At 39.5% G+C, this 27,323-nt stretch overlaps 2 protein-coding genes across 4 annotated transcripts; one reads left to right on the top strand and one right to left on the bottom strand.

The window, feature by feature from the left end:
• Positions 1 to 3,020: 3,020 nt before the first annotated feature.
• LOC138885186 (uncharacterized) lies at positions 3,021 to 7,632 on the bottom strand. The gene is made up of 9 exons (XM_070166096.1): positions 7,611 to 7,632; positions 7,343 to 7,471; positions 6,909 to 7,075; positions 6,609 to 6,710; positions 6,344 to 6,535; positions 5,808 to 6,234; positions 3,527 to 3,921; positions 3,273 to 3,446; positions 3,021 to 3,203 (listed from the first exon to the last, which is right to left on the bottom strand). Exons 1-9 carry the CDS (start codon positions 7,630 to 7,632, stop codon positions 3,021 to 3,023), a joined length of 1,791 nt encoding a protein of 596 aa, XP_070022197.1.
• A 14,032-nt stretch (positions 7,633 to 21,664) lies between these two features.
• On the top strand, positions 21,665 to 26,851 carry LOC104226773 (tubby-like F-box protein 5). 3 transcript variants are annotated; one of them, XM_009778833.2, is made up of 5 exons: positions 21,665 to 22,624; positions 24,779 to 25,155; positions 25,252 to 25,339; positions 25,675 to 25,804; positions 25,938 to 26,851. In XM_009778833.2, the coding sequence occupies exons 2-5, from the start codon at positions 24,802 to 24,804 to the stop codon at positions 26,581 to 26,583; spliced, it is 1,218 nt and encodes a 405-aa protein (XP_009777135.1). In that variant the 5' UTR covers positions 21,665 to 22,624; positions 24,779 to 24,801; the 3' UTR covers positions 26,584 to 26,851. The 3 variants fall into 3 exon arrangements, with proteins under 3 accessions (XP_009777135.1, XP_009777136.1, XP_009777134.1); XM_009778834.2 differs by having other exon boundaries at positions 24,784 to 25,155; XM_009778832.2 differs by lacking the exon at positions 21,665 to 22,624 and having other exon boundaries at positions 22,631 to 25,155.
• Positions 26,852 to 27,323: the final 472 nt, after the last annotated feature.

The raw sequence follows: 27,323 nt of genomic DNA on the forward strand, positions 1-27,323 counted from the left end.
AGCAACGACAAAGCAACACAGCAACAATGGCAATCCCAGGCAAAATAAACCAAAAACAGTAACCCGATGATACAGTACTCAATGTTGATTCTTTCAAATACTCAAGGGAAAACCCTAAATCTTGACAGAACCAATAACAAACTTGATGCTGAATTTCAAACAAAAGAATGAGGAAAAAGCAGTGTTCTCAGTTCCAGACAAACAAGAATTTCTTTTCTAATCTCCCTCGCCGATTTCTGAAACCCCTCTTTCTTATTCAAAGCTGTATCTGACCAATTTCAGCTCCTCTTTGTATGTGTGTGTGTATCTGTGTCTGTGTGTGTTTGGTCTATGTGTCTCCCAGTGTATATATCTATCTCTTTGTGTACTGCCTCCTTTTTAGTCTCTTTTTCAGTCTCTCTGTCTATCTTGGTATATATCTGTCCTCTCTTTCTTATTTTTCACTCTCTTTCTGGTTTCCGGCTTCCCCCTTGTATGTATCCCTGTGTATATATCTGTCTCTCAAAATGTCCCTTTCTAATTTCAGTTCCCCTGTCTCTAAGAATCCCCCCTTAAGCTAATGGAAGTTCTTCTATTTATAGCCTAGCATCAGGCCATTTACAGCCTGTTAGACAATTCAGACTCCTCCCATGTGGCCTGCTGTCTTTCCCACTCCCAAATAAAATAAAAACCCCCTCCCATGATATTCCCCTGGCAGATCTATCTTTTTAAATAGGGTTTATTATTTCTAAACCAAATCAGGGTATGGGCAGCAGGGGTGTGTTCTGACAGCACATGCTGTCCATTACATTGCAATGCACATGCTGCCCAAGGTTGAAAAATGAGTAAGCAATGCCATCAATTGAATTAAAATCTGAGACCTATTCTAGACTGCAGCTATAAATCAATCCTTAAATGTTTTCTGATTTGGCTAAACAGACTAATACATAGTGGCAACAAACTAATCTGATTCAACAATGCTTCAGTAAATCAAAATAGCATGAGTCAAATTGCTATCATTCTAGTCTGAAACTAATTGACGACGTATATCGACTCGACTATACTAATTATAACACATACAATCGAAGCCAATGATCAGAAATCCAACAGTATCAACAAGAGGTTCAGATTGCACTGTCAAAACAAAAATGACCCTTGGAACTAATTAATCGACCAATTTCAATTTTAGTCGATTGTACAGTTTACAAACACACACAAAATGAAGAAGGGCTTGACCAAATACAGAAATCTTGGGCAAAGTGGACGGGACAGTCAAAATTCAAAGCAAATCAACTAAAAACATTTAGCCATACGAAGAGACATTTAACTATAACAAACACATGAACTGATAAAGAAAAGGGAAAGCAAAAATACCTTAGAGTCTTGGAAAATCAGCAAACCCTAAATCGGATTTGAATCGACATTTCTTGGGGTTGAACGGACTTTAATCGAAGTGTTCTCAACTGAGAACACTTCGATTAAGGTCCATTAGACCCTAATCATCTGGTTCAAACGGACACAGATCGGACATCAGGACTTCTAGGGTTCCTAAGGGCAGATTTGGGATTTATGTTTCCCTGGTTAGATTCGGACCAAACCAAGCCTGGTTTGGTCACGAGGGAGGTCAGGGGAGTGTTTGGTATGAACCTGGGGTAGATCGGTGTAGATCGAAGTTCTGCTCGAATCTTCAAATGAAGATTCGAGAACCTAGGGACTGATTTGAACTAAGCGGTTGGTGGATTTGGATTCAGGGTGGTGAGGTGCATCTAGGGTGTTAAGGTGGTGGTCGCCGGCGTCCTTGCCGCCGGGTTTAATGGTGAGGGGAAAGGGGGCGGCGTTAGGGTTTCATGGGTTTTGGGGTCTGGTGAAGGAGACGACTTAAGGGAGGGGTGCTTGGATAGGGGGGCAGGGTATGATATGGAGGCTTTTATATGGGGTGGATGGTTGGGTCTTGGCCGTTAGATAACTCGAGATCAACGGCCTGGATTCGAGGGTTAATCCAAACGGTGTCGTTCGGTTTAGTATTGGGGTCGGGTTGGTCCGGGGTTGAACGGGTCGGGTTCGTATGTGGGTATGGGGGATATGATCTTGGCCGTTGATCATTCTGAGATCAACGGTCCAGATTGAAAGCAGCTCAACGACGTCGTTTGGACGGTTGTGTGGCCAGCTCAACTGGACCGGGTAAACAGGGATTCTGGATTGGGTTGTTTGGGCCTGTTTGTTTTAATTTGGACTGGCCCAAATCCGAAAACCCTTTTTTTTTTAATCTCTTAATTAAAATGCCAAATAATACTATAAAAACATTAAACAATAATTAACACACAATTAACATTCAATTAAAATAACATCACTTAATGACAAAATAGAATGAAAGATGCATTTTTTGTGATTTTCCTTTTAATAACCGGATTACGGTTCAGCTACACACGACATATATTTTTTATATATTTTTTTTGATAAAAATAAAAACGGACAAGATCACAAATAACTACCAAAAATGCCATGTAAATTCCAAAAATTGTACAGCAAGATCATTTGCTATTATTTTTGATTTCTTTTGGAGTGATTGTCGCGTAAACAAAAATCACGTGCTCACAATATATATATATGAAATAATACAAGGCTTCATTTACAATGCTCTCTAAGAGCCTTATACACAGAATCAGAAAGGAAAAACCTATTCTACTTTCCCCTCAGGGACTACGGCTCAGTCGTCCCTTCCTTATTATCTTTGTAATCGGAAACAAGGAACTTGGCATCTTATTCATCCGCCTTGGCCTGCTCTATCTCTTTCGAGTAATCGAAGTCCCTAGTGTGGATCTCCTCGAGGATTTCCCTCCGGCATCTGCATCGGGCATATTCATTACTTTTGCCCTCCCGATCAGAAGCCCCTCTCAGCTCAGCCCGAGCATCTGTAGCATCTTTTAAATACACGGTCACTTTCCTATCAGCCTTAGCTCGAATCTCTTCAACTTCAGCCCAGGCGTCCACGACCTCGGCCTTCATCTTTAAAAGGCCAGACTCGAGCCGTACAATCCTGCTCATCTTGACCGACCTGTTTTCACGAGCATTTCGGAGTCGCACCTCGAGGAAAAAGCCTTGGCCAAAGCATTCTTCTTGGCCGCAACTTGGGCATCTATCTGAGACCTTAGCTCATTACACTCATACTTGGCCTGACCAACTTCACCCCAAAGGAGCTCCAAGTCCTCCGTCGTTCTCTGCAACTGAAATATCAAAATGTTAATCTCCGAAGATAGGAGAAGAAACACACATCCTCTCGAAACAAAGATTACCTGTCTCTCGAGGTGGCCTTCATAGTTCTGGCTTCGATTCATCTCATATCGAAGGAGTATTAACTCCGTTGATCTTTTATCACAAAGAAGCCTGAGGGATTTCTCCCCCATCCGTGGCTTTCCGCAACGTGGCTTCACAGCATAACAACTCGGACTTGAGCTTGTCAAACGCCTCTAAAAAAAGAAAAAAAAAAATTTCTATTGGAAAATGAAAATACAAAGCTGACAAACCAACAAAGTCAACCAAAACTCACCTCACAGCAGAGCCGCTGAGCCTCCTCAAAAGTTGAGCGTGCATCTACTGGTCTGACCTCGTCATCCCCATTTGAATCATCCCGAGAAGGAACATGATCATCCGAGACCCCGCCCCCTTTAGGCAGCCCTTGACCTCGAACAACCCTCGAAGTACCTTCAACGGGAGAAGAAGATGGAGGCAGAAAATCTTTATCCCTCGAAGTACCTTTGACGGGAAAAGAAGACGGCGACAAAGGAGGAACTATTTTTCCGAGGCTAGAAGCCTCGGGAGCTGCAGGCTCAACTGATACATCTTCTTTGAGCCTCCGAGCAGGGCTTGCCTCACTATCAGCACCCTCATCCTTCGAGGATTCCTTCCATTTGTTATCATGCCTCAGCCCCAAAGCCGATGATCCTTATTCCTCTCCGAGGGGGAACAATCTCATCTCAGAAAATTCTCCAATGCCTGCGGTACAGAGTTAATACGCATAAAAGAAAGTACATTTCAAAGAAAATAAACCACACAACATGTACCATGGTGTTTTGCCTCCCATCTACCCTTGGACAGATCTCGCCACTTACGCTCATCATAAGTCGAGCAAACTGCCAGTTTACGAGTCCAATCCGCCAGGTTAGGGACCTCGTATGGCAGCCACGAGATTGTTGTAGAAAAGAAAAGGAAAACATCTTTATGGAGTTTGCCTCCACCATGAACAAAAATGATAAAAACACAAGTGTACCACTTAAGTGTGAAATTCCATTTCTCGAGAAATGGCAGAAACTCTGTCGGGGTAATATCAATAGTCCGCAATTGGAAAAATTGACTCATCCACCCTCGGTCTCCATCTTCTTCATAACTGGAAACAAAGGGCCTGGTGGATCGACGTCATAAAGTTATCAGGCCTCGGTAATGCAAAGGCCGATACAATCTGATGAGATGACTAAGGGTGAACTCGAGCCTAGCTTTCTCCGTAAAGAACCTTATCATCAATACTATCCTCTAGAACGACGGGTGAACTGTGCCAGGGTAACCCGATATCTTTGACAGAAGTCGAGCACAAATCTATCGAGAGGGCCCAATGTAAAGGGGTATGTGTATACGCTCAAAAAATACTCTATATGGGCCATGATGGTCTCTTCTAGGGAAGGTACCTGCAGTACCACCTTTTCTCCCCATCCGCATCTCTCCTTACTGCCTCGAGGTGTTTCTCTCCTATTGATGGGATGGACCTTGATGCATGCTCCCGATGGCCTTGAACATTGGGAGGTCTCTCTAACGTAAAGTACCTCCTCGAGACAAAGCATCTCGAGGTTAGCTCATCGGACGCCGGTGGTGTACCACTGACCGAGCGGGAAGTAGAGGCAGAACTATCCCCTTCTTGATAAACGGATTTGGGCACGACAACCATAATTATGGTGAACCAAGAAGAAGGAGATGAAAACTTAAGCGAAAACTTTGAATTAAAACGATGGAAGCATTGATGCAAGGAAGAAAAGCTCTACAAGAAGGATAGTTGCTCAAGATAGCAAAGTCCTTAAATGAGAGGAAAGCAAGCTCATATATAGAGCAAGCGGCGACTGTTCGCCTACTCCAAAGGCCAATTAATTATGACTAGACCATTATCACTTTTGGGGAAGTGTACCAGCGGAACCACCTCGGTCACTTCACAGTCATGTCATACGAATGCCGTTGTCATACAACGTTCGAGGGATCAAGATTCCCGTATTAATCTAGCCTCGAGATGGTGCCCGATCTCGAGGATCTCTGTTACTATAACTATGGGCTCGAAGGAGCCATCAATATCAATCTAGCCTCGAGATGGTGCCCGATCTCGAGGATCTCTATCAATATAAAAATGGGCTCTAAGGAGATATCAACATCAATCTAGCCTCGAGATGGTGAACGATCTCGAGGATCTCTATTACCACAAAAATAGGCTCTAAAAGAGCTATCAATCTAGCCTCGAGATGGTGCCTGATCTCGAGGATCTCTGTCACTATGAGTATAGGCTCCAAAAGAGCTATTGAGATCCACATATCGATCTAGCCTCAGGATGGTGCCCGATCTTGCGGGTCTCAATTATCCCAAGTATGGGCTCTAAAGAGACGACATCAAAATTCAAAAGATTAGCTTTGCATAAGCATTGAAAAATAAAATTTGAAGACTTGAAACAAAAGGGTCTTTTTGCATTATCAAAAATACATTCACAGAAGGTGTCTTTACAAAGCTCCCCCGAGGAGCCCATATACAAAAAGAAAGAAAAAGAGAAGCAGAGATGACGACGCGGGTCTATTCCTTACCCTCACTACCATCTGAATCACTCCCAGAACCCTCATCCGAAGTAGTTGAAGGTGCTGATTCTTCCTCCAAGGCTCTGGATTTCTCAATCTCAGCAGAGAGATTTACACCCGTGGCGCTTGCTTCCTCGAAGGCCTGCCTCCTAACTTGCAAACGAGCATGAGCAATGGCCGGAGCCAGCTTTTGCTCGGCCTTCTCGGATATCTCTCTAACTCGATCGTTTGCAGTGGCGGCATCTCTCTTGTATGAGGACACATATTCATCAGCCTCAGACTTGGCCACAGATAATGCAGTGGCCTCCTTCTGAGAAATTCGAAGAAGATCCTGGGTCGAGGCCAACTCTCCCCACAAAAGGTCTTTCTCCGAGGTCACGGCCTCATTCTGCCTCTTCAGCTCGAGGATCTCTGTATCCTTGGCTGCAACCTCATCCTAAAGTTGCCCCACCAGGGCATTCTTTTGCCCAATCTGCAAAGGCAAATCAAAATAGTGAGCATCAAGTCATAAGAATAAAAAGATGAACTCATGAGTGTCGTCTTACCTGTTCAGCAAAGTCAGTCCGTTCCTGGTGCACTCCCTCCAGACTCGACCGAAGCTCATTCAACTCCTCTTCCTTTCGGGCAGAGGAAGCCTTTGACTCATTTAGCTCCGAGGTGAGCTTCTCGAGCTCCACCTCATGGCATGAAAGCTCATCTTGAAGCTTAGAAAAGGCGCGGTCATACAATTTCCTAACCTACAACAAAACAGAGAAGTTAAAAAGGCAAGTGTAAAAATTTGAAGAGCAAATGGTATGTCAAGAATATCACATGCTTTTGAAGCCTCTCAGCCTCCTCAAGAGCGATGGGGGCTTCGCGATCTGTGTCCTCGTCGACACCGACGAAGTAGTCCTTGAACGGATCATCCTCTCCCTAAGACATCCCCACATCGGTAGTGCCTCTGTTCTGGGCATCCCTTATATCCCCCAGAGAAAATGAAGGGCCCGATTCAAAGCCGCCCACACTATCAATTTCTATAGGGGTTTCTTCTCGACCCCAAAAAATTTTAGATTCAGGCCCTCCGAAATCGCCAGCCGAGGATTTGCCGACACGGACTGTACCATGTCCTACTTGAGGCTCGGGGAATGCGCCCAAACCTTCCTCGTGGGTCCCTTCAGCATGAGATGGGTCCCCATCGGCCATCTCTGGCTCAACGGCCTTCTGTCTAGCATTGCTTGAAGCGTCAGCGCTTTGCCTTACCCTTTGTGCCAAAGGGCCATCATCATCATCGTCTTCATCTACAATATGAAGATTTACAGTAGCAGCTGAAGTCAAGACCGTGGCATCGGTCTTAGGCCTTCGGGTCTTGGATTTCTTTGATTTTGGAGACTTGACCGATGTCTCCTTTTCTTCTTACCCTTGTCAGGTTTTGAAGCCTCTTTCACCCGGAGGAGGTGGTCTCATCGACACGCCTTCCCCAAGGCCTGCACATGCATGGTATATCAAACTTACTGCCACAAAGAATACTTATATGAAATTTGTCAATGATATCTAGAAGGGCTTACCATGGTTCTTAGCTTGCCACCGCGTCTTGGCAAAATCACGCCAAGCATGCTTGTCGTATGGAAAAGTGGAGTCTAAACTTTTGATCAATCCTAGGAGGTCCTGGACCGCGCTGGGAAACCAAACAGTGGCTACATAATCAAAAGAAAATCAATTCAGAAGAAGAAGAAAGGGCAGTAAAATGTGCTTGATGTAGTAATACTCACGCTTCATGTTCCATTCCTCCGGGAATGGCATCTTATCAGTAGGGATGATGTCTGAGGTCCTTACTCTGACAAACTAGCTCATCCATCCCTTGTCTTTGTCTTCATCGATGCTCGCAAAGAATGTCTTGGAAGATCGATGGTGTAGCTTGATTAAACCCCCTCGGAAAAGACGGGGGCTGTACAGTCTAATCAAGTGATCGAGGGTGAATATCATTCCCTCGACCCGGTTGGAGAAATATCGAAGCATGTAAACAATCCTCCAGAAAGAAGGATAAATCTGACCGAGTGTCACTCAGTACTGACGACAAAAGTCAAGAATCACCAAATCTACCGGTGGGGAAGAAGAATCTACGGGTTCTAAAGTAAAAGGGTATGTGTATACGCTGTCGGCTTTGTATGTGACTATGCTTTCCTCAACTTTGGGGATTTCTACTTGCACTGCCTCCCCCCATCGGCACTCTACCTTTACTTTCTTCGTATATGTCACCACATTGATGTACCGAGACATGGGCTCATATCGGCCCGGTGTAGAAGGGGGTTTATTGATGGTAAAATCGGAGATCGTATCGAAGGGGCCAGGGATACATTGCTCAATACTTGGAGGTGTTTTTGTTGCCCTTGGACGGGCATGATGAAGAAGTGGTACCCTCTTTCTAAGGTACCGTTTTTGAGTTTTTTTCCATGATTATAACTTAATTTCAAAGAAAGAAAATGAAGAAACAAGCACAGAAAGAAGATGGATGCAGAAAGTTGTGAACTTAGCTCTAAAAACTTGAATATATTGTAAAAGTGTGAATGGTAAACGAATTGAAGTATTTATATAAGCCATTTGGGCAATGTTTGAGGAGCGGAAAGGTCAAACCAATAACGGTTCATGGGCTTCTCGGTATTCGTGCTGATAGCAACCCCTACGCAGCCTTTGAGTCATATCATTTAATGCTCTAACAGGGATGACGTCATGATGGGAGTATCGAAGAAGCAAGAATTCAAGGCCGTTTCTTATCATTTCACTCTAAGAAATGCGGGAACTATCTGTATACGGCTAAAATCGGAGAGTTTGATTTTGTGATCATTATGGCATTTCACAGCCCGTCTTTAGAAGCCTCGAGGCAAAACTCAAGGTTTGACCCTGAGGGTTCCCTATGCTCGACCTTGGGGTAGTGCAAATCGGTGGCTATCTTAGACAAGCGGGAAATTCCCAAAAGGCACGTGGTTAAAGCTAACCAGGTCTACAAGAATAGTACAAGTCCGTACCGTGACATTAAATAGCTGTACCAGCTGCATATCTTTGTAATAAATGCATATGTACTATGTTGGGATTCCCCCTCCTATATGAAGGGGACCCTTGTAATTTTGTAAAGACATATGATATTCAATACAAGAACAAGAACATTCTCTGCTCTCTAACTTAAGCATTCTCCATTGCCTTTCCTTTGATTTATTACTTACATTTATTGTTCCTCATTTATTACTCATCATTGATCATAAAGAGCCATCATTGAGGCCCTTGGAACTGTTAGTCCTTCATCGATCATCCCCAGTCAAGCTCATTAGCTCAACCTCGAGGCCCAACTTAGGCCGGTCCGAGACCCCGATTCGCAGCCGTTCGATTTGAATAATAGCACTGCCTCTTACTTTTACTTTACTTTCCTATCTCACACTTAGCATCTATTGCCTAATAGCTAATATTAAAATAAATCACGTATTTTTAGGACCACAAAATCAAATATAATTATAATTACCATTTTCAAGGTAATAGAGTTACATTCTTTCTTTGCTTTTATTCTCTATTAACTATTAGTGCTTTAATTATACTGTCACCTTTCGTACTGTTTTACCTTGTTTTATGTATATAACCAGTAGGGCCCTGACCTTCCTCGTCACTACTTGACCGAGGTTAGGCTTGACACTTACTGGGTACCTCTGTGGTGTACTTATGCCCTTTACTACACATATTTTTTGTGTGCAAATCCAGGTTCTTCGGCTCACCCATAATATCAGTAAGGCGAGGCGATTCTCAGAAACTTCGAGGTATATCTGCCACGTCCGCAGACCGAGAAGTCACTCTCTATTCTCTCTTTTAGCTATAGTCCTTCTGTAATTATTTTGTTTAGACTTCTGGAGTTAGACATTATGTATTTACTCTAGTTTGTGATTCATGAGATTTCGGGTTTTGGAAGTGTTAATATTGTTCGAGAGTGCTGTTATTGTATATGCCGAGTGACATCTTAAATTTTTCTATTATGTATCTTTGTTTCCTTTTCTGCAAATTGTTAGGCTTACTTAGTCGTTGAGACTAGGTGCCGTCACGATAGTTCACGGAGGGAGAACTTGGGTCGTGACAACTTGTCACCTTGTTGATAATTCATGAGTAGTGTGGGTAATTGTTGGTCCCAAATGATGTGTAGATGGCTCACTTTCGACTCGCTGAAATGACCCTTAACGTTTGAAGGTGTGAACTAATTTATTTTCTAGAGGACAAGCAAAGACTTAGGTTTGGAGGAGTTGATAAGTGGGGATTTTGACTGCTTATTAGCGCCTTTAAGCTTTTGTTTCAGCCCAAAAGCATTGAATCATGTTCCCAAAACTAATGAAATTGTGATAAGTTGCGGGAATGCTGGAAGTTGGGCTCCTGAGATTAAATCCGACTCAATAAGGAGTAGTCCAAGCACAAGGAAACAAAGGGCAAAGAAACACACAATGTGCGGTCCGCGGAAGGAATTTTGCGGCTGTAGAAGAAATTGCGGACTGCAGAATTCCACCGGCGGCCACAAACAAAGAAGGAAAACTTAGCACACATTTGTGCAAATTGCGGACCGCACATAAATTGTGCGGCCGCAAAACGGGGCTAAGACTTGAAGATCAGAGAGTGTGCAAAAAGACCAAGTCCAGGAGTTGATGAGTGGTGATTTTACCATTTATTCTAGTCTCTTTTCTTTAGTTTTTGTGTCCTTTAATTATAAAATGAGGTGATTAATAGTGTGCATTGCTAGATTTTCAGGTAAAAGATGCCATGGAGAGAGTTGAATTCAATTGAAGTTGAATTGAGCAAAAAGAGTTTAAAAGGTGCAAATTCCTTCAGTTGTTCTGCATATGCGCATCACTGCTTGCTTCTGCGAGCTCGCTTATGTGAGTGGAAGTCTGCATTTACGAAATGGGCTACATTGCATAGGCTACATCTACGGTCATTAATCCGTACCTGCGGAGTCGTTTCTCCGACTATAGGTATGCATCTGCGGAGTAAGGAATTCTACACGGGCTTCGCACCGGCGATTGGCAGATTGCTTTTGCGGAGTCACACATGCGGTGATTTATTCCACAGGTGCGATCAACGGGCTTCATCTAAGGACAGTGTTGGTATTTCATATTTTCTCCATTCCAAACCCACAAATACATGACCTAGATTATTGGAAACTCATCTTTGGCTTATTTTTCAGTCTTTAGACTGGAGAACACAAGTTTTGGAAGGTAGGGTTCTTGCACACAGACTTGGGTCTTGAAGATTTGAAGCTTTTGGTTGAGAATTTCTTGCCCATTTATGTTTATTTCTTCATTTCCTTGCTTTGTATTGTATATTTAAGTGTGTAGTATTTATTTCAACACTTGAATCTTGTTTATGAAAATATTTATATTTAAAGTGTGGACTAAATATCTTGTTGTGCTTATATATTGAACGATTTTTATTTATTATAAAGTTAGCTATTGTTTCTTTAATTATTCTTGTTCTTTAATGTTTTCAAAGGGATTAGCTAACCCTAGGACTCGCCCATTTACTTCAAATTTATTTTGGAAAAGATAATTTGGGGTTGGGAAAGATTAATTAACAAGAACTTGAGGTTTTAACCCTCACTTTATAGATTCTATCTAGGGATAAGATTGAACTACTTCTAACTATAATCGGGTGTGCTTAATCTCATAAATGTTTTAGGGATAATTCAATTAGGGAGTCTTGTTAATCTTTGGAAGACGCTAATATAGAATTATTACCCGATGCTAATTAACATAAACTCGCTCATATTTATAAAATCTGAAATACATTGGATCGTGCATCCATTGATCATTTTACTTGCTTTCTAGGTTAGCTTACATTTTTGCATTTACACATAAATATTTTCTCAAAACTTTTCTAAGTGTTTGGCTTAGCATAACAAGTGATAATTCTCTTACACGCCTAATCACCTACATATTGTTCTCTATGGGATTCGACCCCGACTCATAGTTGGGTAAATTATATTGCATACGACCGTGTCCATTTACGTTTTAGTAGTGGATTTGGAAGTCATCAAAATTGGCGCCGTTGCCGGGGAACAATTTAGCGTATGTAGGTTGTTTGAGAAGTAAGCGCAAGTGCTTTGGTCCAAACTTGTGAATATTTGTGTAATTAATTTTTCTTGTCTTAGTTTATTTTCTTATTTGTTTCTTGTTTATTTTCTTAGTTTTGAAAAATGGCATCATATAATGAAAATTGGTTGGATGGTAGCTGTTCATACTTTGATGACCCTTGTCCTTATCGTGGAGTACCACACTCGTGGCAAAATTATTTAAATTCTCCCGGGGGCGGATTGTGCACACAATCTAAAACCCATGAGTATTTGTGATAAGTGTGGTCGTCAAAATGGTCATTGAGATTATTGTGCTTATTTGTCCTTCCCTTTCCCAATCCCTAACTATGATGATTCTACTTTTTGTGATAAAAATTATAAGGACATGGAAGTGAAAGAAATTGAGCATGGTCAAAATCGAATGTTCAAGCTCATGTTAGAATGCCTACTTGAAGGAGGAAACAAAGAGAAAAATGCCTTGGAGAAATTTTTGAAAAAATAGTCTCCAAAATAATTTAGCGCTTGAAAGGCTAAACATACAAATGGGAGAAATTCTTGAAGCTTTAGAGGTCCAAAAAGCCTCGGAAGTGAATGATATCCAAGAACCTTCTTTAGATGTTGAAGCCGAAAATTCTTCCTTGGCACTTGATCAAAACCAAGAAGAACTCTCAAATGCTCAAAATGAGAGGATGATGCTCATGTTGGAGGCAATTCTTGAAAATGAGGAGAAGCAAAGCTTGGCACTCGAGGACTTAAAACAAGCACTAACTCAAAATGATGATAATATCCGCACCTTGGAAAATCAAATGAAAATATTGGTTGAGGCTAACTATGCCCACAAACTTGAGGGTGTGGAAAAAGATCAAGAAGAGTCCAACTTCGAGGAAGAAAGTGAGCTTTATTTTGAGAAATCAAGAATTGAACATCCGCCAACTGACTCCATGCTTGTTAGTGATGCCAAGAAAAATATGAAATTAGAGTCAACCGGTGTAATTGAAAATATGGATGAATTTGACTCTAATCCGGGGGACCAAAAGGATATCAAAATCCAGAAAGAATTGAAATTTGGAGGCTTGATATCACACTCCAAGTATTTCTCAATATTGGAGTTGTGTGGTGATATGAGAATTGAATTACATGACTCTATGAGGGATTGCAAGGAAGAAAGGCAAATGCCATACATTTTACAATTTGAGGAAACAAAAAGGCAAAATGACATTCCTCACATGAAAGCCAAGAATAAAAAATGAAGAAATTAAAGTTTGGCTTGATCATCTATTTACCATCCCTGAAGAAATTAAAGTTTGGCTTGATCATCTATTTACCATCCACCGTCGCTCGTGGTCACAAGCTTGATTCCAAGTTAGGTTCCTAATTCATATCGTCCAAGTGGTGAGAAAAGTGGTAAAGTTGATCCGCGTCGTGCCACGACGTTAAATGCGGCGCTTGGTGGGAGGCGAACCATCGTTTTAAATTTTTTTAGTTGTTTTTGAAATTTTCTATTTTAGAATAGCTTAGTATATTATTTTTGACTAATCTGCCAAGTTTAAGATTTTTTGGAGTTGAATTGAGGAGTTTCAAGTGTTGGAGTGAATAAAAACAGTGGCTGCCCAGTCTATGCATCAGTCATCTGGTGTAACCACATCTACAGAACTTTACTCGCAGATGCGGCCTCGCAGTAGCGCCAATTGAAGCACATATGCAAAAGTATCGCATAAGCGGTTTTACAGCCACAAAAGCGCTCTCGCAGAAGCGCTAATCCTTCCGCAGAAGCGGTCGAACGGGTAAATTTTTAAAGCCCTTGATCAGTCAGGTGAGATTAATTTTTTCCCAAATCTCAAAAGTCCCTCTCATCTCTCACGTTATTGCTTTTCACCACTGCTCACACTTGAGTTCTCACACATAAGACCACACAGGTATCATTCTCAGTTTTCTCTTCTATTCCTCTCTTCTACTTTTATCTTTTTCTTCTACTTCATCTCTGTTTCTTTTTCTTCATCTCCATTACTGATTTTCCCACAATCCCATTTTCCCTTTTTTTATTTATCAGTGTTAGTTTTAGGAATGAGGGAAATTGGTTGAGAGTGTATTTGTGTGTGCTACTAAGGATGAAGAGCAAATCTTTGGGAAGTCTAAGTACCAAATTAGATTAAAGAAGCATAACTTCTCGTTGCTTGTCATGTGTTCGACAAATTGTCCAAAAGAATACTTTTTGCTAAATACCATAAAATCAGGTTTAATAGAGTCGTATGTTCATTTAATGCACTAATTTAGAATTCTTGAGTATAAATTATGTGCTAAAATCATGTTTAAGAAGTGAAAAGAGTCGAAAATTTCTGGGCGGTGGAACCCTTGATGAACACCACAAAAGCGGGCATATTGTCGCAGCAACGGGCTCGCACCTGCGATGCCCCTTCTGCAGGTGTGACTTTAGGCCAACAGTGTGTCGCAGAAGCGACTTGTTTTACGTAGAAGCGTAACCGCACCTGCGAGGCTATTTCCGTAGGTGCGAAAACTGGGCAAATTTTGCAAATCCAGTAGCTTTGCAACTAGAGCTTCCGGGGCCCATTCGACTTGATTTTTTAGCCTAATTGCATTGTTTTGAATTGTTAACATGATTCTAATGCCCGACTAATATTGTTTTAATTTTTGAAGGTATTTTGATCTTAAAATGGACCCGAACATGGACAAAAATGCTCCGCTTGATCATGAAATTGAGAAAGAGGCTGTGGAAGAACAATTTGATACTGAACGCTTCATGTCGGCTGATTGTCATCTCCGGTATTATGACAACTTTCTCATGAAGAAGATCATGCTTGAAAAGGGGATCGCCGAGGATAAATTGGCCAAGCTGCTTCCAAAATTTTATGGCCATCTACAAACCTCTGAGTGGTCTTGCTTCATGCCTACTCCATGCAAAGCCAATGAGGAGTGAGTTCGGTGAGTTTTACACTAATATTAAGCATACAAACTTTGTGACCTACAACTCACCATAAGAGGCAAAACAGTGAGGTTCGGAACTGAACAAATCAATGACATTCTAGGGCTTCCTGACCATCCACTTAAGCCGGTGCGAGAAAAAGATCATTACAACAACAGAGAATGGCTTGTTTCTAAACTTTATCCTGTAGGCATGAGAGCAAAGTTGTCCAATAAGAGAAAGGATTTGAAGCCCATCGACTTCAAAGTTGAAGACAAAATGTGGCTCTACATCATTTGCAACAGAGTATCACCATGTGGAAATGTTTTAGAGGTCTCCTACACCAGAGCCTTGACCATTTCATGCATACTAGACGACATTCATGTGAATGTCGGTCACTATATCCTGCAGGAGCTGAAGGAGTATTTGCTAGACGATACTTCAGGTTTGATGTTTCCTTCACTGATTACAAAGTTGTGCCAGCGGGTAGATGTTGAGGTGCGTAGCACCGATCATCGGTTACCGGCTGACAAACCCTTTTATCTGTTGAGAGTAACGGGCGAGGGTAGTGCCGTAAAGAGTAAGAAGAGGAAAGTCACCACTGTTGTTGCCGGACCAGAGTCATCCGCATAGGCAGCTGTGCCTAAGGGACCATTTGGGATGTTGAACTCGCAGCTTGGCACTATCCATGACTTAGTATCACAGCTCCCTAGAGGACCCTTACACCCCTAGCCTAGGCCCGAGTATTTCACCAAGGAAGAAATGAAGACCTACCTGGACAACCAGAAGAAGCAAGAAGAGTCTCATAAGAAGTTGGCAGCTTTTGTTAGCATACTCGAGGTAGCCTATGGCAACATGGCCGAGGCACATGTAGATCTTCACTCAGACTTCCAAAATGAGAAAGTGCAAAATAAGAAGAAGTCAAGTTTATGATAAAGATGTGGAGAGACATCAAGGCCATCTTCAAATGGGGGCAGCCAAACAAGAAGATACCAGTTGAGGACAACGATGATAGTGAAGAGTATTCCTTCATGTGGAGTGCTGCTAGTGATGATGCTGATGATACTGATGATGATGAGGCCCCGAGTTCTTCCCAACAGCGATTAGCCTTTCTCCCACGGTTTGCTAGTCTGAAGTACACCTCAGGGAAACCCTCAAACTACTTTTATTTTATCTTGCTATTGTGCAGTGAGGACACTGCAATGTCTTTAGTTGGGGGTGGCTTTAGGGAGTAGCCCCTGTCGGGCTTATGCTTTTGTATAGATATTGTGTGCCCTTGTCAGGCTTGTTTTATGACAACTTATCATGTGCTCTTGTCGAGTTTAGTTTGTGATTGGTGAAATATTTGCGGATTAGTCGCTTTTGTTATTCTATTTTATTGTTCTTTATTGATTTCTTTTCGTTAGTATTTTTTAATTTATGTTATTTTTGTTCCTTTAGTGTTAGTTGTTTTGTTCTTTATTTATTTTTTTCGTTAGTAGTTTTTATTTTATGTTATGTTGTTCCTTTAGTGTTAGTTGTTTTTGTTATTTTATTTTCTTTAGTAGTTTTTAGTTATTTCATTTTTATTCCTTTAGTGTTTATTGTATTTTCTTTAGTAGTTTTTAGTTTATTTTACTTTTATCTATTTTAGTAGTATTTCTTTGGGTTTTGTTTATGCTACGGTTCTTTCCCGAGGAATATTTTTGTGTTGAACCGGGTGACTTTTTCCTATGATAGATGGCGCGACGACTTTCTTAAGAGAATTAGTCTTATTTTGTTATGTGGAGACTTTTGGATTGTTTGGTACTAATAAAATTAGTCTCTTATAAGTGAAGTGTGAATTAAGAATACCCCTCCAAATTTTAGTTTTAAATTGAAAAAGTAAGTTGCATGGGGAAGAATAATTTTTGTGATAACTTTTTGGCTCATTTGGTGACTATTTGCCCACTAGTTGACATGATATTGCTCTAAATGCTTTTATTAAGAAGTGAAATTGATCCATCTTGATTAGTTCATGTACCATGTGTGTTAGTTGTTGTTAAAAATAATTCTTGTGTTTACTTTTATCATCTAGAATTTGTCCGGTTGGTCTTTCAATGCTAATGTTAGTTATGTCTGGTTGGAGGGATGACCTTAGGCATTCTTTGTGATCTTTGAAAAATCCTCTTTATCCTTTCAAGCCCACCATTGCATAAATACTATCACTAATTTATCCCATTTGAGACTTTAACATTTTCTTTGGTTACCTCATTACTAACCTTTACCCTTTTGTGAAATACTTTCCTCTTTTGAACCAGTCCCTCCTAGAAAGTTAAGAATGAGGCTAAAAGCCTAAGTTGGGGGTGTTGGTGTTAATAGGAAAATGGTGAAGATGTACATTGTGTGTAGAAACTTATACCTCAAAGTTGTTTATATGAAGATACTCAATCTCCAAAAGAAAATAATTGTATAAAAAAAATATGGAGTCTTGAGAAAATTAGAGAGTTACTTTAAGGTGGTTTTAGTTTGGTAACTAAATATCAATAAGGGCTATGTGGTTTAAAAAGAAGGAAAGTGCAAAAAGAATGACGAATGTGAGTAGTGTTCAAGGAGGGTGTAGTCACTTGTATCCCAAATACTTATCCTACCCTTTCCTAAACCTACATTACAAGCTTAAAAAAAAGTCCTTATGGGGTCCCCAATCGAATGTTCTTGAATAGGCGGGGAATAAAAATAAGGGCAAGCTTATGACATGATATTTTTTAACATTTGAAATTCTTTGTTGAGAATGAGTGTCTTTGTGCATGTGTCTCTTGTGTTGTTATTGTAAATATGGTAATTTTGGGACTTTGTTTCTTGTGAGGGCACATGGATTATATTGAATTGGTGACATTGATATATTTCGAATTGTGTAAATTGAGTATATGTAGTAGAAAAGTGCTTTTGAGTCACTTCTTGAGGCTTGGTTGCTGTCACTTGATTATATTGAAACCTCATTGCATTCTTGAAGTTATTTTTAAATGAGGGAGTTATTTGGTTGAGATTCACATGCTTGAGCCTAATTATTAGTACCAACCAAATCCATAAGTATGATGCTTAATTGGAGAATATGATTTGTGAATGATGTCGATGCTACTTGTGCTTTAAATGGTAGAACCTCATTGAATATTTGGTTTTGATTTGCTTGGGGACAAACAAAAGCTTTAAGTTGAGGGTGTTGATGAGTGGTGATTTTACCATTTATTCTAGTCTCTTTTCTTTAGTTTTTGTGTCCTTTAATTATAAAATGAGGTGATTTATTGTGTGCATTGCTAGATTTTCAGATAAATGATGCCATGAAGAGAGTTGAATTCAATTGAAGTTGAATTAAGCAAAAAAGAGTTAAAAAGTGCAAATTCCTTCGGTTGTTCCGCATATGCGCATCACTGCTCACTTCTGCTAGCTCGCTTATGCGAGTGGAAGTCCGCTTATGCGAAAATGGGCTACATTGCATTGGGTCGCATCTGAGGTCATTAATTCTGCGACTATAGGTACGCATCTGCGGAGTAGGGAATTCTACACAGGATCCGCACCTGCGATTGGCAGACTGTTTTTGCGGAGTTGTACCTGCTGTGATTTATTCCGCAGGTGCGATCAACAGGCTTAAGCTGAGGACAGTGTTGGCATTCCACATTTTCTCTATTCCAAACCCACAAAGACACGATCTAGCTTATTGGAAACACATCTTTGGCTTATTTTTCAGTCTTTGGACTAGAGAACACAAGTTTTGGAAGTTAGAGTTCTTGCACACACACTTGGGTCTTGAATATTTGAAGCTTTTGGTTGAGAATTTCTTACCTATTTATGTTGATTTCTTCATTTTCTTGCTTTGTATTGTATATCTAAGTGTGTAGTATTTATTTCAACACTTGAATCTTATTTATGGAAATATTCATATTTAAAGTATGGATTAAATATCTTGTTGTCCTTATATATTGAACGATATTTATTTATTATGAAGTGAGTTATTGTTTCTCTAATTATTCTTGTTATTTAATATTTCCAAAGGGATTAGCTAACCCTAGGACTCGCCCATTTACTTCGAATTAATTTTGGGAAAGATAGTTTGGGGTTGGAAAAGATTAATTAACAAGAACTTGAGGCTTTAACTCTCACTTTATAGATTCTACTTAGGGATAGGATTAAACTACTTCTAGCTATAATCGGGTGTGCTTAATCTTATAATTGTTTTAGGGATAATTCAATTAGGAAGTCTTGTTAGTCTTTGGAAGAACTAATATAGAATTATTACCCGAGGCTAATTAACATAAACTCGCTCATATTTATAAAATCGTGAAATACATTGGATCGTTATTTGAGTGTAATTCCCTGTGCATCCATACTTGTATCCATTGATCATTTTACTTGCTTTCTAGGCTAGTTTACATTTTCGCATTTAGACATAAATATTTTCTCAAAACTTTTCTAAGTGTTTCGCTTAGCATAACAAGTGATAATTTTTTATATGCCTAATCGCCTACATATTATTTTCCGCGGAACTAAATTTTGATGACATCCAAATCCACTACTAAAAAGTAAATAGACACGTAGGAGTCTCTGTGAATTGCGGACCGCACAAGAATTATACGGCCGCAGAAGAAGTGCCTTGTGGCCGTAGACCTAATTGTGCGAACTGTAGAAGATTGTCTCGCGGCCGCAGTTCAAAAATGTGCGACCGCAGAACTCCACTTCCTACCAAGATGAAGAAATCTACGGACCACACATGGAATTGTGCGGCCGCAGAACCTCCCAAGAGGCATTTTTCGAGATTTTCAGCCTTGTATAAATAGAAGAGTTTCATGAAATTAGAACAAGTTTTGAACATCTGAAATCGATGTAGCTGTTTTCTTTGCTATTTTAGGAAGGTTTAGCTTATTTTTGTGTTTTAACATTAGATTTCTTTATTTTAATCTTCCAATATGAGTTTAATTAGTCTTTCTTCTCTATTTTCTTCTAAAAAAAGTATGAGTAGCTAGATTTTTACTAGGGTTTTGACCCAACCCTAGTGTGTAAACCTGATGGGTATATAATTTAGTGCTTGTGTATGATTGGGTGTTTATTATTTAGCTTAGTTCATACTTTAATTGTGGAATTAATGGTTGCAAACATTAGTTCATGCCTATTTGAGTTAGTCTCTACTTGAGAAAGAGAGACATAGTCTAAGATAACTTAGCTAACAAGGAATTGGGTCAATTGAGAGATTTATTAACCCAATTAAAGGGTTTAACCTAGAGATAGTAATAACTTGACTTGAGATTTTATTAACTATTTTGTGTGATACTCATTTGGTCTTGATAAAGCCAATTTAGGCAAAACCATTCTCTGACCGAGAGATATTGAGTAGGTAATTTAGAGTTGATAGCTATAATATACCCCAATCAATAAAAAAACATTAAAGTCTTTATCTCATTAGGCAAACACCTAGGTCATGATCATAGCCCTAGGCTTTTTATCAATTTGGAAAAACCTCAAAAATAATTATCTTTAGTATTCTCTCTTTATTTTGCAATCTTTAGAGTAAAATTAGAAATAGAAAATAGGAATTGCAATCTAGATACTTCACTTGCTCATTTTGAATATATACTCCTAGCTCCTATCTTAACTCCTTGCGGATTCGACCCCGACTCTTAGTTGGGTTTTATTATTGCATACGACTGTTACATATCTCTATTGAGGTGTGCATTTGGACGTGATCATTCCCTAGCGGTAGTGTTTGAATCTTCCCTGTTGGAGTTGAAAACAATGGCACTTGTTAGAATAGTGGTTCGATAATCACAAATTGGGTAGTTGCCTCTGGGTCTTTTGCTGCTGGGTCTGGGAAGAAGGGACTGATTGGAAAGCTTAGGATATCAAGTTGTTGATCATTGGGGGTTCCAGGTTGGGATGCATGTTGCCATTGAGGGTCATCGATTTCCAGATGTTTGGGCCAAATACAAGGCCTTATTCAAGGCTTCCACTGTTACCCTAGTCAAATGCGCTGGGTTTTGGATGATTAAGGTCACTGGCTGGTTCCTTAAGTGGAAGTTGTAGGCTAGTCCTTGTTCCTATAGCGCCAGTTCCAGCCACGATGCCGGTGTGTGGTCTGGCGGCAATGGGAGGGAGGTCACGGGGATGGATGATTGTTGGTAATTTTCCATTTTTCTGTTTTTTTTGCTTTGTCTCTTTCGGTAGAATCGGGGATTAGGTTGGGCGTTTGGTACACAATAGGGTAATTGGGGTTAAATGTCAAATCAGACCTAGCAATTTGAGCGTTGAGATTTGCATCTAATACCATAAATTAATTGTGATGTGCTTGAGTGGACGGAAGATGTCATGTCACCTGAGTTTGAGTGACTTCTCAGGTGATTCACTTGAGTAACCATGGATTGTGGTGAGGGTGTTTCTGTAAATTGCTCTGGTAGGGGACTAGTAGGTATTGGGGTAAGGAGTATCATTTGGGTTAGTGTACGTGGATTGGGGATGGTCGCCGGTAGTGGACTTGGTTGGGAGGTGGTGGCCCAGTCCAAATTTTTGGTTTGTGATGGGGGCCTCATTGTGTACAACTTGGGCTTGGCTGGGGCCATTAGTTGTATCCGTATTTGACTCTTCTGGCCCTAATCCCGCTTTCCTCTTTGCCTTGGACTTGGGTGATGGCTTATTAAAATTTTAAGGTGGTGTTTTAAAAAAAAATGAAAAAATAGTTTTAAGAAAACCAAAATCAATTAAATAGGCATCATAAATAAATGAGTACGTTCATAAAAATTGAAACCTATTGATGCGAATTAGAGATGAAACTTTTCATAATAGAAAATCTGAAATTTAAAAATAACAAATAGTAGGAATTATACCTCCCCCCCCCCCCCCCAAAAAAAAAAAAATTTGTTTGAACAAATATCTTTCTTATAGACGATGATCTTTTGATTTCTTCTTTTTAATACTCTTATATTGGTTGATATTTTTAACATATCGATGATTGAAAACTTTTATGTTGCTGGTGCATTTTGCTGCTCTATTTGATTTTATCTCCATGTTTTAAATAGCATAATGACTACTAATATTTATGCCGTGAAATATCCATGTTTCGTATTTTGTGCGGGTTCAAAAGTGGGAGATTAATCAAATGCTATGTCTGTGGTTTTTCTTGACTGATACTTTTACTTCTTCATCGTAGTGAATTCTAGTCATTAAGAAAGTCTATTGGTGTACGTTCTTGATTTAATTCTATGTTATTTGTGTCATCATTGTTATTTCAAAATCTTGTTTAGGTCTATGTAGAAATGAGTTGTGGACAAATATCGAATCTTGGCCTATGGAAATCGTTTATAGTGGGAATGCACGTTAGGTGTTTGATGATATATGGAAATGTTTGATTCACTTTCTTTTCTGTTAGTGTAGTGGATGCTGTATTTGAGTATTTAAGTTGTTATGCATGAGGATATACTTATGCTGAAAAGGGGGCTAACAGGCCGTATGAATTAATTGAGTTATGAGTTATTAAGTTGAAGCTTGATGCAGCAATGCAAGTGCATGGTGTTACTGGTTTGTATATATCACAATTATATGATTAAACAAATTACGAATATGTGTAATTTGTGTAAATCTAAAGATTGAGCACAGATATACTTCTGAATAATTAAGGCCTCCTTTTAAGGGATATATTGTTACCCCTTACTTTTGGTACGTTTCAGTACTGAGTAAATAAGATAGTATATTGTAATTATAAGAGACCTATAGATGGTGTAGCTCTGTTACCCCCGATATCTATATATATTTAAATACACATATCTGTAGATTTCTACTTCCCCCGGAACATCTTGAGTTGCAGGATTGTTCGCTTCTCTGCGGTTTCTTCGAAAGGTACCATTAACCAACTCTTTTCTTTTTCTCTTATGTTCTCTAGTTGAGATTATGATCTCCCTCTTTTCTTCTTCTTCTTCTTCTTTTGATTCATGTGTTTTTGTAATGACTTATTCTTTCTTCGTTTTTACTATTGCCAACTCTTGCAGTCGTGTACTGATTTTCAACCCCCTTTTGCTGTTGGGGTTCATCACTCTGTTCTTGTTCTAAAAGTATCATGTTTTATTTAACTTATCAAAAAATATTTTTGCTAATAAAAAAAAAAGATCAAACTTTTGTGTATGGTCTCGTTCTCCTTTGTTTCTCTCCCCACCCTTTGCGTCATAATATATGCTTTATTTTGTGTGAGGAAACATCTTTACAGAAAATGTTAGTGTCCTATTAGTTCTTTGTTTTATGTTGATGACACTAGAATGAAGTTATGTATTTATTTGTTTATTTTTTCATTCCCTTTTCCACATTTTTAAGGGTCCTGGTAATCAGTTGGTCGATAGCTCCTTTGAGTGTCTTTTTGATCGTTTGATAGCTATATTGTACGAGTTGAGATTCTGAGAAAAATTGAATCTTGATTTATAAAAAGGTGAAAGCTTTTGTATTTAAACTCACTAGTAAAAAAAAAAGAAGAAAAATCTGCGAAGCAACAGAAACAAAGATTAAGAGGATGATGCTTCATCAGATATATAAATTTTTGGTTTGACTAGTGTATTTTGGTGCTTTATCGCTGCAGCTATCACCAACTACCCTTGTGATTCTATAATTTAAATGGCCATGCACAAGTGGAGGGATTTTATGCCTCATTTAGTATCTGGAATGCTGCCTATGTTAGATTTGCAAAGCATAACCTGTCCAGAGGGAGGGAGGGAGTTGTCTTAGGTTGATGGCCAACATAAAAGTAGTCTAATAATGATAAAACCTCTAACCATTGAATAATAAACTTGAAGAATTATAGAGAATGTGTCTAGTAAATTCCGACTAGTTGAGGGGCAGTTGACTGATTGTTCTTTAATGTCTATGGTAAAAATAGGAATGGGATTTGAGTGTTTCAAATACTCCGCTGTGGGGCTTCCGTCTATGGAGAATTCGATGTTTGAACTTGTTCAGAAAAACCTATATTGGCCATTATCTGGAGAGGGGAAAAAAAGGGAAGAAAAGAAGTGTAATGTCTCTTTTTTAGCTTTTACTTAAGAGGCTTAATTGACAGTTGTTGATCCAGGGTTCTGCCTGAGGACGTGGACCTCACTGGCCGTGTTTCTGTCTTCTAATTTCTTTTCCTTCTTCAATTTCTACATTCAGAGCTTTCTTTTATTGCTTTCATCTTCTTTGTCACTCTTTGTCGTTTGTTCAGGTTTTCTCCTACCATTTTTTCTGTTAACTATGCAATTCTGTTTTCGTTATGGTTTCTGGATGCAATTCCTACTTTTCCTTTTATTTATTTTTCTTCTTCACCCCTAGTTTCATGTTGACTTTGCTTTTGGTTTTCAGCGGAGCTAGTAAAAGAAATGTTATGTGCAATTTAATTTTCTGATTGTTATTGTTGCTAAATCTTCGTTGTGGGAACATTTGGGTGCTAAGTTTTGATTTTGAATCCTAGGATGTTCTAGAAATGATAGATATTTCTAATATTCGCTGGATTATTCCAGTGCTGATCATTGAATGGTTACATGTACCTTTTTTGCATTTCTTCTTTTCAATCCCTCACCCCAAAAAAAAAAAAAAATAGGTATTTTGATTTTAAATTAAAACAGAGAGGCTAAACCTCTGTATGTGAATGATAGGTAATACCGGCTTGTTGGGATTAAGGAATAGTGTTGTTTCATCTAGATTAGTTTGGGTTTTCATGAAAGCTTTTTCAGTCTGGTAAAAGACTTGTATGTCAGTGAATAGATAAATATTCGATTAAAACAACATCTACTTCTAGATATTCTCAATGTATTAAAAGACCAATTAAGTATGGAATTAGATTGGGCCCGAATAGAGCAGAATGTTTACAACCTAAAGGATAATCATATAGTCAATCAGCAAATTTTGAAATTGAGGCTTAGTTAATTGATTGGTTGATGTGGTTTAAAGGTGAAAATTGTCTGAAAGTTCTTTCCTCATGTGGTTAAGCTCCTCTTTGTTTCATTGATCTAATGCTTTCCCCTTCTGTTGAAGGAAAGGTTCAGTTCGTGTGATTGATGGATATGCCTTTCAAGAAAATTGTTCGCGAGCTGAGGGAGGTGAAAGATGGGATCGGGGATATACTAAGGAAGGGAGCAGAAAGAAATCATTGGAGCAACAGAATCCGGTCAGATATTGTCCCATATGTGGCCCTTTCTGATCCGACTGAACAAGGGCAGTGGGCAAATTTACCACCAAAAGTGCTTTTGGATATCATCCGCAGGGTTGAAGAGAGTGAGACATCGTGGCCTGCTCGTTCTGTCATTGTCTTTTGCGCATCTGTTTGCAGATCATGGAGGAAAATTACAAAGGAGATTGTTAAGACTCCTGAGGAATGTGGTAGGCTTACCTTTCCCATTTCACTGAAGCAGGTAATCTCCTTAATCTGTTTCAATTTCCTTATTGTTGCTATTGCTGATGTTGATTTAAACTCAGAGAGATCTTTTTCATTTCTATTTTTAAACAAGCCGGCTCCGTGTGAATCCCCAATCCAGTGCTTTATCAAACGGGACAAAGCTAATTCAGTATATCGCCTCTACTTTGGTATGACTCCATGTAAGTGTATATCTTCTGCCTATCCTAAACTTCTCTTCTTTTAACGCTTGTACTGCGAGCTGGATATCCCTCTTAAATGATTCTTTGTCTTTGAACCAGTTTCAAGACTCTTTAATTTGATCAATTAACAGACTTGTCTTGTAAAAATTTGAAAATCCTACTTTATGGGGAACTTGCACTTAGGCTGATGTATTATGTCTGATATCTTGTTAGTATACCGGATTGAAAATGCGAAAGCTTTCATAACTTGTGCTTAAGTTTGTGGTCTATGTTTTTAATCGGAAAATCTTCCTAGTCAATAGAAGATGCTCAACTGACATTTTACTTGATGACAGCTGAGAATGAGAGGGATAAACTATTGTTGGCCGCCAAAAAGATCAGAAGGGCAACAAGCACAGACTTCGTGATATCGTTGGCTGCAGATGATTTTTCTCAAGCTAGCAATACATATGTTGGGAAACTGAGGCAAGTTCTATCAAATGTCCTGTTATATTTCCTTCACTCACTCCTCTCCGCCCCTTCAAAATGGCAGGAAGCAAGGAAAAGCTTCTACTCCCCTTCATTTTACTTTAATAATGTTTGAAGACAACTTGACCAGGTCTAACTTTGTTGGAACCAAGTTTACCATATATGATAGCCAACCTTCAAGCGAAACCGCCATTGAACATGGTCGACTTTGTCAAAGCTTTCAAGCAAAGAAAGTATCTCCAGGAGTACCTGCATGCAACTACAGAGTAGCTACCATTTCCTATGAGCTCAATATTGTTCGTCGTCCAAAAGGACCTAGGAGAATTCATTGCACAATGCATTCTATCCCTTTCTCTTCAATCCAGGAGGGAGGCAGTGCTCCAACACCTACATTATTCCCTCAATCTTTTGATGAGAAGTCATTATCTGCACCTCTCTCAAAAACAAAGGAGCTAGCTATAGATATCAGCTCGTCTGGCTCTTCTCAAGAGCCGCTTATGCTAAAAAACAAGACTCCTTGGTGGAATGAAAAAATGCACAGCTGGTGCTTAAATTTTAAAGGCCGTGTTATGGTGGCTTCTGTGAAAACTTTTCAGCTACTGGCAGCAGGTGATCCTTCTCACAATATACCTGTCGCAGAACAAGACAAAGTAATACTACAGTTTGGCAGAATTGGAAAGGACAGCTTCACGATGGACTACCGCTATCCACTTTCTGCTTTCCAAGCTTTTGCAATCTGCTTGACCAGCTTTGACTCGAAACCAGCCTGTGAATGATTTCATGCAGATTTTAAACATGATAAACTTTCTTCTTTTTCATTGCTTCGTGATGTTCTAAATTCATGTTTCATTCTCTAAGAAAAGTTCTCAATGATATGCACGGCCCTTTATATAAATGAGAATTTTAGTTGCGTCGTGTGTAGGGTGGGCATAGTTTAGGCAAATCCAAATATTTGGATTTTGGAATGAATTTTTAGATTATGGATTGGATTTCAGATTTAATTTTTGAAATTTTTGAATTTCGGATTGGATGTTGGATTCGGAACTTTGCCTTTTTGGATATTTGAAATTTTGAAATTTTTATTCCTTATTGTATGGGTCAAAATCTCACCAGATAAGAATCGGCGTGGGAAGAAACGGCGAAAAGTTATTTGGGACTGTCGTATCTACACTACGCTATAACGACACGCACCTCGGCCACGGCCAAGGTCATGTATTTAGAACGTCTTAGAAGCGAATTGGATATTACGGCATTTCAGGGGTTAGCCCGTAATATAGTCGAATGACTTAAGTACCTCCGTTAATGACCAGTGGGTAAGAGAGAAGACCTAGTATATAACCTAAGTGAGAAGAAGAAGAAGTAGGGGGCGGAAAAAGGGAGACACAGACATGTTTCCCGAAAAGAAGAGAAACCTACCTTCATCTCTCTCTCCACCACGAAGAAGAAAGAAGCAAAGAAGTTCATATCATCAATACATATTGTTAGTCTAATCATATCAAATGTATTGGGTTCTACC

The sequence above is a fragment of the Nicotiana sylvestris genome, chromosome 2 (assembly GCF_000393655.2).
Source record: "Nicotiana sylvestris chromosome 2, ASM39365v2, whole genome shotgun sequence".
NCBI classification, from domain to species: Eukaryota; Viridiplantae; Streptophyta; class Magnoliopsida; order Solanales; family Solanaceae; genus Nicotiana; species Nicotiana sylvestris.